The 12,297-nt window shown below is 31.8% G+C and overlaps 3 protein-coding genes across 4 annotated transcripts in view; 1 reads left to right on the top strand and 2 right to left on the bottom strand.

The window, feature by feature from the left end:
* Positions 1-1,849, top strand: part of LOC108688005 (L-galactose dehydrogenase-like) — a 3,257-nt gene extending 1,408 nt beyond the window's left edge. For both annotated transcript variants that reach the window (XM_018194063.1, XM_018194064.1), the window contains exons 2-8: positions 198-344; positions 423-534; positions 621-782; positions 881-1,111; positions 1,173-1,304; positions 1,424-1,596; positions 1,689-1,849. In XM_018194063.1, the coding sequence (XP_018049552.1) occupies positions 202-344; positions 423-534; positions 621-782; positions 881-1,111; positions 1,173-1,304; positions 1,424-1,596; positions 1,689-1,764 (1,029 nt within the window). In that variant the 5' untranslated portion in view covers positions 198-201 and the 3' untranslated portion in view covers positions 1,765-1,849. The remainder of the gene's footprint in view (positions 1-197; positions 345-422; positions 535-620; positions 783-880; positions 1,112-1,172; positions 1,305-1,423; positions 1,597-1,688) is intronic.
* Positions 1,850-2,054: 205 nt separating this feature from the next.
* Positions 2,055-3,685, bottom strand: LOC108687991 (probable N-acetyltransferase CML3). Its single transcript, XM_018194041.1, has 2 exons — positions 3,204-3,685; positions 2,055-2,571 (listed from the first exon to the last, which is right to left on the bottom strand). The coding sequence occupies exons 1-2, from the start codon at positions 3,500-3,502 to the stop codon at positions 2,055-2,057; spliced, it is 816 nt and encodes a 271-aa protein (XP_018049530.1). The 5' UTR covers positions 3,503-3,685.
* A 789-nt stretch (positions 3,686-4,474) lies between these two features.
* LOC108687990 (pancreatic lipase-related protein 2-like) lies at positions 4,475-9,519 on the bottom strand. Its single transcript, XM_018194040.1, has 8 exons — positions 9,433-9,519; positions 8,410-8,490; positions 7,836-8,101; positions 7,229-7,703; positions 6,506-6,757; positions 5,935-6,049; positions 5,432-5,638; positions 4,475-4,641 (listed from the first exon to the last, which is right to left on the bottom strand). Exons 1-8 carry the CDS (start codon positions 9,515-9,517, stop codon positions 4,545-4,547), a joined length of 1,578 nt encoding a protein of 525 aa, XP_018049529.1. The 5' UTR covers positions 9,518-9,519; the 3' UTR covers positions 4,475-4,544.
* Positions 9,520-12,297: the final 2,778 nt, after the last annotated feature.

Genomic DNA, 12,297 nt, shown 5'->3' with positions numbered 1-12,297 from the left:
TATATATATATATATATATTATATATCGTTATTTTTATATACAAGCAATGTCAGAAAAAAGTATATAGATATCCATCTTCCCAAGAGAAGTCTCTAACTTATTGTTAAAGAAAATCTTAACATAGAAAATTGAGCCTTCGGAAATCACTTCAATTTTCAATCTTCCTTTATCGCATTATTCATCGTAATATTTTCAGAAATATGTTTCCTCCTACTTATATCGAGGGTTTTCACGATCCCGAAGCGGTAAAAGCTATGGAATACAAAGAGCTCGGGAAAACAGGAATGTTTGTGAGCAAATTAGCTTTTGGTTCCGCTACGCTATGTGCTCTTTACAATTTAAAGTAAAATTATTTATCATTCGTGCGAGTGTTATATAAACGACATGATGTAATAATTATTACATAATTATATTACTGCAGTAACGAAGCAGAGGCTATCGAAACTGTACGTCAGGCAATAAAACAAGGCGTTAATTATATTGATACGGCACCATGGTACGGTCAAGGCCAATCTGAGGCAATACTCGGCAAGGTATGCAAAAATTTATTAAAAAGATTATGAAATTTTTTTTCATATATCGAATGATTGATGTTTTATCTCGCATTTATTTATTATAGGCCTTAAAGGGGATTCCACGCAAAGCTTATTACATCTCGACGAAAGTTGGCAGATATGAGTTAGATTATGACAATATGTTCAATTTCACCGTCGAGAAAACTCGGCAGAGTTTTAAAAAGAGTTTAGAATTGTTGGGACTAGATTATGTTGATCTTATTCAGGTATAATTGCACATTGTCATTTCACATAAATAAAATTAAATCTAATAAAACAATTAAACGTTTAAAAAATAAAATTACAGATATTATAAAATTTACAGATTCACGATATCGACTTTGCACCCACAACGGATGTAATAGTCACACAAACTTTGCCGGAATTGTCGAAATACGTGGCTGATGGCAAAGCAAGGCATGTAGGTGTAACTGCATACACATTGTCTGCATTAAAAGAATGCGTCGAAAAGAGTAACATTGTAGCCACTGTATTGAGTTATTCGAGAAATACTCTCATCGATGACTCTTTGTTGGAATACATTCCATTCTTTAAGGTGTGTAATTTCATGTCGTATATCGTCAAGTTTCATGACAATTTCATTAATTATCTTGTAGAAGCATAAAATCGGTTTAATTAACGCCGCCGCACTGTGTATGGGTTTGTTAACGAATAACGGGCCACAAAGCTGGCATTCGGCCTCCGACGAAACGAAGAAACAATGCGCGAAAGCCGCGCAATACTGCAAGGTTTGTTAACAATAGACGTCAATTAAAAAGACGTATTGTAGTGCAACTATTGTATTTGACTATCAAGCTATCTGTTGCTGTAATCCTGCTGAAAAAAATAACATTATAAAATAACACAGGATCGCGACGTAGAACTCAGCAAACTGGCGATATGGCACTCCATGCAATGCACGGATGTGGACACCAATCTAGTTGGAATACAAAATATGAAGGAGCTGCAGATAAATCTGGATGTGACGCTAAATGGCATTACGGAAAAAGAAAAGGCAGTGTTGAAAGAAATTAAAGAAAAGTGAGTTTCATTAAAGTTTTTTCTATTGCAATGCATCTTACCTTTTTTTCAGCTTATTCTTTCAAACCGGGATATGAAAATGTTTATTCTAGGTTTCTGTCAACGAAAAATCATCACTGGGAAGGTAAAGACGTCCGTATGTACAAAGAAGGCCTCAAGAAGAAATGAGAACTATATATTTTTATTTCTACTGTTTATATATCATTTATAGAATTCTATGAAGTATGTAACAATATATGGAATGCATAACAAACATTTCGTAAAAAATAATACCCTTCTCTCCGTTGTTAGTAAATCTAAAATTTAGGTAATACTAAGCGTAACATTCAGGTAGATCACTATTTGGCTCAAGCACTTTGTTTAACTGAGAACACAGTTGATCAGTCTCATTCGCTTTTCAAGAGATTCGTTATCTTACAATTAGCATATAAAAATATATCATTACTATAAAAATATCATTAGAATTGAGTTAAAAATGCTTTTTCAAAATCTAACGTAGGTGAGTAATCGTCCTCCGTTGGTTTGATCTGATATGTTAATTCATACATTAATATTGTTATATACGATCCTAGGATAGACTTGTGATACATTTGTTTAAGTTCAAATCCTTTTTTAAAGCACAATTCTCTACCCTCTTCTGTGTATTCGGAAGCTACTATATTAGCACAGCTATATCCTGCGTCAATCGCAAATTGTACAGCATCGTTGAGCAGGCACGATGCTATACCTTTTCTCCGATATCGCTCGTGCACGCACAGCCTCTTTATCCATGCACTTCTGTCTAACCTGTAACTCTTGCCTAAGCTGACAGTTCCTACTATTTTCTTAGCTTGTAAAGAGACATCTAATTTGGCTTGATAAAATTGCTCTTCCCTCATTACAGTATAATGTACCTCCTTGGGCTGTTGTGTCATCAGGTAAGGCTCAAACGCTTCGGCAACCCAGAAACAGGAGAAAGCGTTTGACATGTAAAGCCTGTGAACAAAAACATTGAAATGTTACAATAGATTGTCTCGAATAACATTCATTAACAATTCATATCATTAACAATTTGGAGCTGACAGTGAATTTATTAGATTCGTTCAATTATAAATTTCTTTGTCAAAAATGCCAATTTTCTTTATGCTACATCAACAAGTTTGGATTATTCTTATCAAAATATTCCTAAGTATTCATTCTTTTTTGTATAAATCACTCTGGTTTCTTGAAATTAATATGTCTTTTAATTAATATAAATTGAATAGATTTTACAACTTGGTATCAATACCGTTTTTTTTAGCTTCCTGCATAGTTAATCTTTCTTCCTTTTTTCTTTACATTAGAGGAAAAAAAGAGGAAAAATAACTCATTCAAGAAATTTAGCTAAAAAGAACAGATCCAACAATTATGTTATAAGGTCTGTTCTTTTTAACTGAATTTCTTGCACAGTTCATTTTTCTTTTTTTTCCTCCACATTGGAAAGAAAAAGAGAAAAGATGAGTGCAAGAACTTTAGCTAAAAAGAATAAATATAGATTTGTTTAGCTCCAAGAATTATATATATAAATGATCTCTCTCTCTCTCTCTCTCTCTCTCTCTCTCTCTCTCTCTCTCTCTATGATATAATACCTCGGAATGTTAGCCACCTCTCCATTGATCTCCGTTAGCTTTGCAGCGAAAGTGACGTATGTTCCAATATATATCAATGCTATGACTACAGGTACAACCAAGAGGCACACAGTTAACGGCATCCCGAAAAAGATGAACATTATCGCGGACAATAGAATAAACAACTGAAATGTTATCTCCTTGAATAACATTCCGCAAAACGTGGCACTTAGGGACGACATCACACAGTCTCTGATTAATTTCCTGCAGCCGGTCTCATCGCCCGGCTTGAAGGCACGTACGATTACGATATGGCTCATTTTCGAGGAGCACCTTGGGTCACGCTATTATAATATGCATCTACTCTACTAGATACATTGGGTTATCTTATTTAGTTATCCGAACATTACGTTCTCTATTATTATATTAGTTTTATTGTTTACTTGCTGGCTCGCTGCCGTTACTTTGAGGTTAGGATACGCACAGCAGCAGAGCACTCATTACTCAAGTTAACCCAAGTATCGTGAGAGCGAGTGGGAAAATTATATCGGTGCCATCTGTGCGCAACGATCCGAATTAAAAAAGACTGCATTTCTGTTACGTTATCAGAATGTGCCAAAAATGTTCTTAGTTATCCTTTCCTCATCTCAACGATTTAATATTTTTATCTATTATAATATTTTAAATTACGAGATTTTTTATCTACAATACATTGACGGCCCTTCGTCGATGAGAAAGGCAGTTTCTTCGCATGAAGTTGCTAATTTTAAACACCTGCGTGAAGTTGTCCGCGCGTACTTTGAATTTCTCGCCAGTCATTACAAGTTCGGTAGGCGTCGTGTGCGTGTGATGTGTGCGACAAATTGTCATATCTTTTCACATTATTTATTCGTTCATGGCAGATCGTGCGTGTCATAAGCATCGAGAGTGTTGTGTAAAACGCCGGATGACTTTCATATCATGGTAATGGACCGTATTTTTCAAATCAACATGTGTTGGCCGAGCGAATGTTTGGAGCCTCCAGAATGACGAAATGGCGGTGCAAAGATGCGGCATCGGTGGCGTCGACGATCGCAAAGGGTCAGTAAAGTAAGTAAATTTATTACCTCATCTGCATGCTTATATTAATTTTTGTCACAATTTAATCACGCGATTTGTCGGAATGAAGCACTCGAATTTGATACTCAATGTTGTGGCAAGAACAGAAAAAAGGTTATTCAGTTAAATTAAATTAATCTATGCGCTTTTTGGGAGGGGAATAGGTGTTGTAAAACAAGTGAAAACTAGCGATTTTTTTTTTAAAACGTCACTTGTACAGGCAGACCAATATGCAGACTTGTATTCGAATATAAAATTGCTATATCATGGCAGAGATATTTTACGACGGTATACAGTGTTTTTCAATTCTATATGTATCTCTTGTGAATTAATTACAGTATTCGTTCCGCAATATTCCCACCTGGGCAATAAAAAAAGAATTTTATTAACTATTATTGTATGCAATTTATTTCAGTTTATTGCATAAAGCTCATGTTGGACGATCTGTAATTTGCATCAGATTTCAGTATGAAATTCTAATTATAATTTTTAAATATTGTATACTTTAAATGTATACACAGAAAAAAGAATTGATTTTTAAATAAATATTTTTTAAAATAAGTTTTAAGTAAATATTTACTAATACTAAATGTAAACATACATATTTGATACAGGAATTATTAATTTGATTTAAGTATCATTTTCTTTTATGGAACAAATATTTATTTACTCTAAATAAATGTACTTGGAACTATTAAAAAAAATATTTACTCAGAGTTAGTAATTTTTTTTTCAGTGTATGTAAATATATATTTACAAATATATATTTTTTGTATATGTGTACATATAAATAAATGTATAAAATATATTATACATATTTATTAATAAAAATTATAAATTTATAAAAATATATTTTATAAATTCAAAAATTAATTATTTAATATTAATTATATGAAATACAATAAATATATATTTATATATAAAAAATTATGTGTATTTTACATAATTTCTTTGGTTCAATATTTTATAGCATATAAAATTATAAATAGAATTCCCGAATTCTGATTAAATTATATTGTCTATAATTGATTTAAATATGTAAATAAATTTAATCATGAAACATGGTAGAAAATTAATTCTCTTTTCTTTGTTTAAATAAATTTAATAGCTAACGAGTTTTTCAAATCAAAATTATTATGATGTATATTTACCTATGACCCTTACGATCTTCCAGGCTTAGTTTATTGAAAAGTATTATGTCTGCATCGGGATCTTGTGCAACATCCTCCTCTGTTTTGTTAGCAGTGTGCTGATATGAGATAACACCGGTGATCGATGCAGTATCTTCCGTTAACGCATCAAACTCCACCGCCGCAATGTTATAAAATATCATTTGTTCGTTTCTTTGTTTGGGCAATCTTGAATAATATTTAGAATTAATAGTTTTGGTATGTAAATTAATGCTTATGAAACTCGAAGGTTCATCTTTTTTTAAGTTACACAATATTTATCTGCATGCATTGTGCAAATATGTATTGTTATTAGAAAATATAATTAAGTCACTATCTTCGATAAAAATTGCAAAACCTAATATCAATTGCGTAACTTTTTCAAATTCAAAACTTTTCAAATTCGTGCGACATTTATTTTAATTGTCGATGAGGATAGTTACTTAAATTAAAATAATCTTTATATGTAAGTGATTTTGACTTACATGCATTGAATTTTGAAGAGCGTTGTAGAATTAGCAAGAAAGATTCTGAAGAACAATGTACCAGATGTTTTTAACATATCTTCAGATGTCATTATTGATGCCCTGACTGGTTTACCTAAAATTTACGAGAATATTAAATTAATATATATTAACTTATATTAAATGGAATTTCATATAAACATATTATTAGACAAATTTTTTATATGTATTTATACAAAATTGCACAATTAATTGTTAAAAAAGATTTTAGCAATTAATTGTACAAAATTAATGTCAAGGGACTTTTTCTAAATTTCATAATAATAAATCCCTTAACATTAATTTGGCACAATTAACTACTAAAATCTTTTTCAACAATTGTGCAATTTTATATAAATGCATATAAGAAATTATTTGTTTAATAATAATATATAATAATAATAATATTTAAATAATATGTATATGGAATTCTATTTAACATAAATTAGTATTAATAAACAGTATTAATAAATAAAATTAATGTCAATATTACGCTGCTTCAATAGACATTTATTCCAATAAAAAGATAATTATCTTTTTTATATTCTAATACCGCAAAATGGTGTTTCGGCTTTAGTCGCCAGATAATAGCTTCCCAATGGTCCACGATTAGCTGCATAACCCATCTCTTGATTCCAATTCATTGATTCCATAGGGAAACATGTTCCTTTTACATAGGATATTCCTCCTTGTTGACAAGGCCATGCAATGAATCTGCATTTCTCATTTTGTGAGCGAACGCTCTCTATATAGAGCTGAAAAGCTCTTAAATGACTACACGCTATATTCTTGTCCAATAAATCTTCTATAATAAGTGATAAAAAAATTAATGATTTGCTACTTTAATAAAAGCATAAGTACACTTTTTTTTTTAATGAAAAGCAGATTAAATATTTTATGATATACCGCAAAACAAATTCAAAACTTTTTTGTCTGGACGTTATCTATAATTTGCTATTAATGTATTGAATGTATACATAAAAAGTTATGTAATAAATTTAAAAAACTGTGAAAATAAATATTCCAAAATTTAGGCATGATATAAATTTTTTGTTTCGACAATAATTTTAAGATTGTTTTTAGATGTTATAAACCAATTACAAAGTCATATTAATATTTTAAGACATTACTTAAGATGGTCTTGAAGACTATGACCGGCCTAACTGAAGATAAATCAAAATCGAACGTATATTCAACAATTACATAATTAATACATAATTAAATTAAACAACTTAAATTAAATAACTTAATCACGCTTTAATCACTCTTAACTCACCTTTTAAGTGACTGACCACCACCGAATTTTTAATGTCGGTGCAGCCAGGTTGCTCTCTACCGCCGTTAGGGAAAAAATCGATGTGTCCGATCGGCTTAAGTAGACCAAAGCCGTCCATGAAATCCTGAGAACCATCGGTGTGAATAACATCGACGAGATGGGCGTCGGTGGCATCCAATTTTCTCGACTTCTCTCTGAACAGATGATGCCTGAAGAATGGTGACGCTGGATCGAGACCTGTTATGCGACCCAGAAGTAGACTTTTTCTTTTTAATACTTCCGAAGCGCAGCCAGCCACGTGCGCTCCAAGACTGAAACCGATCACGTGAATGTCGGCGGGATCGACACCCAAATTGATGGTATCTAAAAGCACCAAAGCCAGTTGCCGGCCAACTAATTCACTATTTGCTACAGCATTTCCGTAAGAAGTGCCCGCCCCTTTCGTCCAGTCCAAAATGATGACATTCGCGTCTTCCTGTTAAATAGAATTTTAAAGCTCTTAAAAATTTTTCAACGATGGCTTGAGAATTTTTTTATTTTAAATTGGAAAAGAAAAGGATATTTTATCTAAAGTGTAAAAATTGAAAGATAAAATGCTGAAAATTACTATATCGAGAAGAAAATTTATGCCAAGTATTGCGCCAACGTCGCTTCCACTGCCTTTAAAACCGTGTATCAACACTCTGAGAGGCTTGCTAATATTGAATCGAGAATGTACGATGGATTTTAAGTCATCACCGTACTGTAAGGGTTCCGGGTTTTGCCGGTCCGCACGTGTATAGAGGAAGAACCTAGTTTGAATTACGCTAGGATGTTCTGGCGCTCGTTTTATCGATAAATGCTGCGGCGGATCCGCAAAGCAACCGAGTAGATCTGAAATATTTTTTTATATTTTTCATTTTATATTTTATATTTTATATTTTATCGGAATAAATATTCATTTGTTTTAGGATAATATGTTAAAATTCAGCAAAAATGAACCATTTCATTTGTTATATTTTGTTACTCGATTTGAAATTTTATTATTTTAACATTCCTAACATTAAGAATAAATAAAAATTATTTTAAAATTTATTTGGAAAGAAATTAACATACAATGTCAATCAATTTATATTTAATTAGATTATATTAATGCAATAATGGAAATTATTCCCTATAAAAGTAATTTATTGTTATCTTACCGTAACAGATTTTAGTTTTTTCTTCACGAGAGATGGCAAACCGTCTTAGCATAGCACGATTCCGTGCCGCGAAAAGTTTGACTGCAAAAAGATACGATATTATCTTGGAAGAATTCAATAATAAGTCTTTAATCGTGATATTGTACATCCGTTTGTTGATCAATTTTTATTTGCCTGATCGCCCCACTTATATTTTACTTTCACCTGGAGCACCGCAAATTATCAATCGTGCAGTATCGCTTCAGTATGATTTCCGCGCTGGTGGATGCTATCCAGCCTGTGCTCGCATTGAATTTTCGATCTATCATAATATTGCATTATACAACCCTATTATAATAGTTGCGTTGTGAAAGTGTGTCGTATGTAAATGCGACCTTAAGGTGCAAAATAAGCCGGTATTTCTCACTTGCAAAGCATTACAAATATTGTTTCATGTATATAGTGAGCGTGTATACACGTGGAATTTGTTTTACGTGATTTTTTTTTCTTATATCATTCCTGAAAATTTAGATATTCTATTTCCGGCGGCTTTCTTTTTCTTTCCTTCATATGCGCGTGCATTACGAATTACAACAATTATATAACAAATATCCGCAATTTATGCAGGATTGCCAAACTGTATTTAATCATTAATTAATCGCGTTTATATATATGATTTGTTAACTTTATTGTATGTAAAGTTAACGAACCATATATATAAACATTTTAATAATAAACGATTAGTAAAGAAGAAAGTATAGTTACGTATATATATATATATTTAAATGAACTGTATATACATACAATAATATTATTTCATTGTTAGAATGATCTGATTACTCATAAAAATATGACAAGTTGACAAATATGTGATATATATATAAAATCATGCAATTATCAATTTTGATAATATATACGACAAGGACGAACAATTTTTTGTCAGCAGCTCTTTTATTAGCAGAATATCTGATTTTTATTCCGCGAACTTGACTGTCACGTTCTTTTTATCATCCTGATGTTCATCACGTTTGTTAGCGCACTCACCAGGTTGCAATTTTCCGACGGTGGTCGTAACAACAGCAATTATCTGCAAAATAAGTAGAACGCGATAAACGTTAACTGACTGCATCTTGTCACTGAATCGTTGAAACTTCGCGTCCTTCGTTGAAATCGTTGCATCCCGCTTCTGCGCCTTCTCCCACGCTTTCTTCTTCTTCTTCTTGTTTCTCTTCTTCTCTCGCCGAAATACTTCGCGTTTCTGTCACGATCGGCACGACGCGCTTTTTGTTTGCCTACCGTCAGGCTTATCCAGGGACAGAGAACTCTACCCAACTGTAGAAAGCGCACCTTCTATGAGCAGCCTTCTTTTTGCGCAACTACCTTTCCGCTTGCCTAACGACTGCTCTAACATTCGTCTTAGTTCGTTTCGGATTCGCAATCGAAAGAAATTCATCACGTCGTCTATTTTATTTCTTTTTTTTGTGTCATTTATGATGTCGTATTTTTTCTACTTTTTCTATTTTTGCACTTTCTAAAGAGATATTAGAAGACTACAAAAAAAGATAAATCAATGTCATAATTTAATGATTTAAAACTGAAGAACTCTCCTTTTCTTTATTCAGAAATGAATGTCTTGTATGATCTGTCGACAAAATATGCCAATTTGTACATATAAAAAAATATATGTATGTGTATATATTCTTAATAATCACCTATAAATTTAAGTTCAGTGACATTGGCGCGCGAGTACGCTTTCGCTGAATAACTGCAACTGCATTGACATGATGTAACTGTGTCATACTATCCAGCATAAATAGAAACTGCGTGCGCGCGGTCGAACATGCGTCGATGCATCGCTATTCGCTTTCACTCAAATAAATTATATGTGACGTGTCCTCTGGAATGAAACCTGATATGAAATGGAAAACAAATCGATTTATCCATCTATGAACAAGTTAACAGATTGGAGTAAATGTACTAAGAAAGTTTTTACATAACTGTTTTTGTATAATGAACGTGTATGAATTATTATCGAATTGATGTATTGTTACGAATTACGAATTATTTTAGAATGCATGCATGTTTCTAAAGCAGAAACCTATTTTATGGATCCGTATATAAAGTCAATTTTCTTTCTTTAATTTACTTGCAGATCGATCGAGTGAGTTTCGCGATCGTGTATGAATCCTGAAATTACATAAGTCGAAAGCAAGTTAATTATAAGTTATTAATTATAAGTTATGAATCTCGGTTCCGCTTTGCTCATATCGATTTTCCGCATTCTAAAGCAATACGCGCAAAAGTTGATTCTTAATTGGCTTTCAAAACATTTAACTCGGATGATAAATTTAAAAACATTTATTTAAATTAATAATTTGACTTTTTTTATATAAATGTGAAAAAATCTAAAAAATTAGTAAAAAATATATATATATATATATAGAAATTGTATTATTTTTCAAAAATTTAATTCTTTTTGTTCCTGCAAATATTAAAAATTGTAATATACAAATTTTATATATAATTTATGTGTGTGAACATCGACTAAGTTTAATTTATTTTAATTTCTTAAAATTATTAATAAATTTTGTTTACTAGAACTGTGTACATTTGAAAAATACAAGTACTTATCATGATTTTTCGCATTTACATAATTCTGAAGCAATGTACATAAAAGTTAATTCTAATTGCCTCTTTCGTAACAATTAATTCGGATGATGTAAAAACAGGTATTTAAATCAATAATATTGCATAAAAACAACAAGCAATAATACCAGTTATATACAACAGTAAGCAATAATATCAGCTGTAAAGTCAGCTATTTAAATTAATAATATCAAGTTTCCCTTCTTCAACAAACGTGTAAAAAGAGTTAATAAATTAGCAAAATAGAGACCGTTATATCTATTATTATTTTTCAGAATTATTAATTTCTTTTTATTCTTCGCAATATGAAGATAAAAATTTTAACATGTAAACACCGATTGAATTTTACTTACCTCAATTTTTTTAATTTAATAAATTTTTCAGCTAGTACTGTATACATTTGAAAACACAGAAAATGAACAATTGTCATGTATATACTTCAGTAGATTTTGTGTAGAAAAATAATTGATATGAAAAAAGTACATACTAGATTACTTATAACATATTTATTTGTAATGTTTTATTAATATACTCCTTACCGTAGACATATATTTATATCGTATGGCAGCATATTATTATGATATTGTATAATATAGGTGAGGTGACAGAACGATTCATTTTTTTTTCTCTATTACTCTCCGCGGCCGAAGAACGACACACGCTTATTCATTACTCTCTTCCTCGCTCATTCATATCCGAAATCACACACACGCACACATACGTACGCACATATTCAAACATACACTCGTATTCATCTACTACTGGGCTGTCCTAATTATTCCATTTATTCTGCTACAATCTCTTTCGCACCTTCATCTCGCATTTTCGCGAATCGACAAAGTCGCCCGAACATTCTTTTTTTCATTATTTTCCTCGTTATATTAGACAGTCTCTCGACTGATATTTCACATTCGTTCCACACTTCGATTCATCCCACAATTAACTCGTGTTCGAACTAATTAATTACGCCGCGCGCGTCACACGCGCATCGACCGCACGCGCGAACCTCTGCTAATTGTGATTATCGCTGGATCGTGCGATAATCGTGATAATTATAGTGATATATAGTCTCATTATATTACTCGCTCGTAACATTATCTCATACTTATCTCGCCTAGTTAAAATATCAATATACATTATAATATACTCTAGTAACGAGAATGCAACACGTCGTTAATTTATTATACTTTGCAACTTAGAAAAATAGTCCTGGCTAGCCGCGGCCGCGTCGCGTGCGCTCTCTCGCGCGATCAATCCTTCAAA

The sequence above is a fragment of the Atta colombica genome, unplaced genomic scaffold (genome assembly GCF_001594045.1).
Source record: "Atta colombica isolate Treedump-2 unplaced genomic scaffold, Acol1.0 scaffold224, whole genome shotgun sequence".
Classification (NCBI taxonomy): Eukaryota; Metazoa; Arthropoda; class Insecta; order Hymenoptera; family Formicidae; genus Atta; species Atta colombica.
Note: the sequence above shows the minus strand (reverse complement) of the source record. Positions and strands in the feature narration are given on the sequence as shown.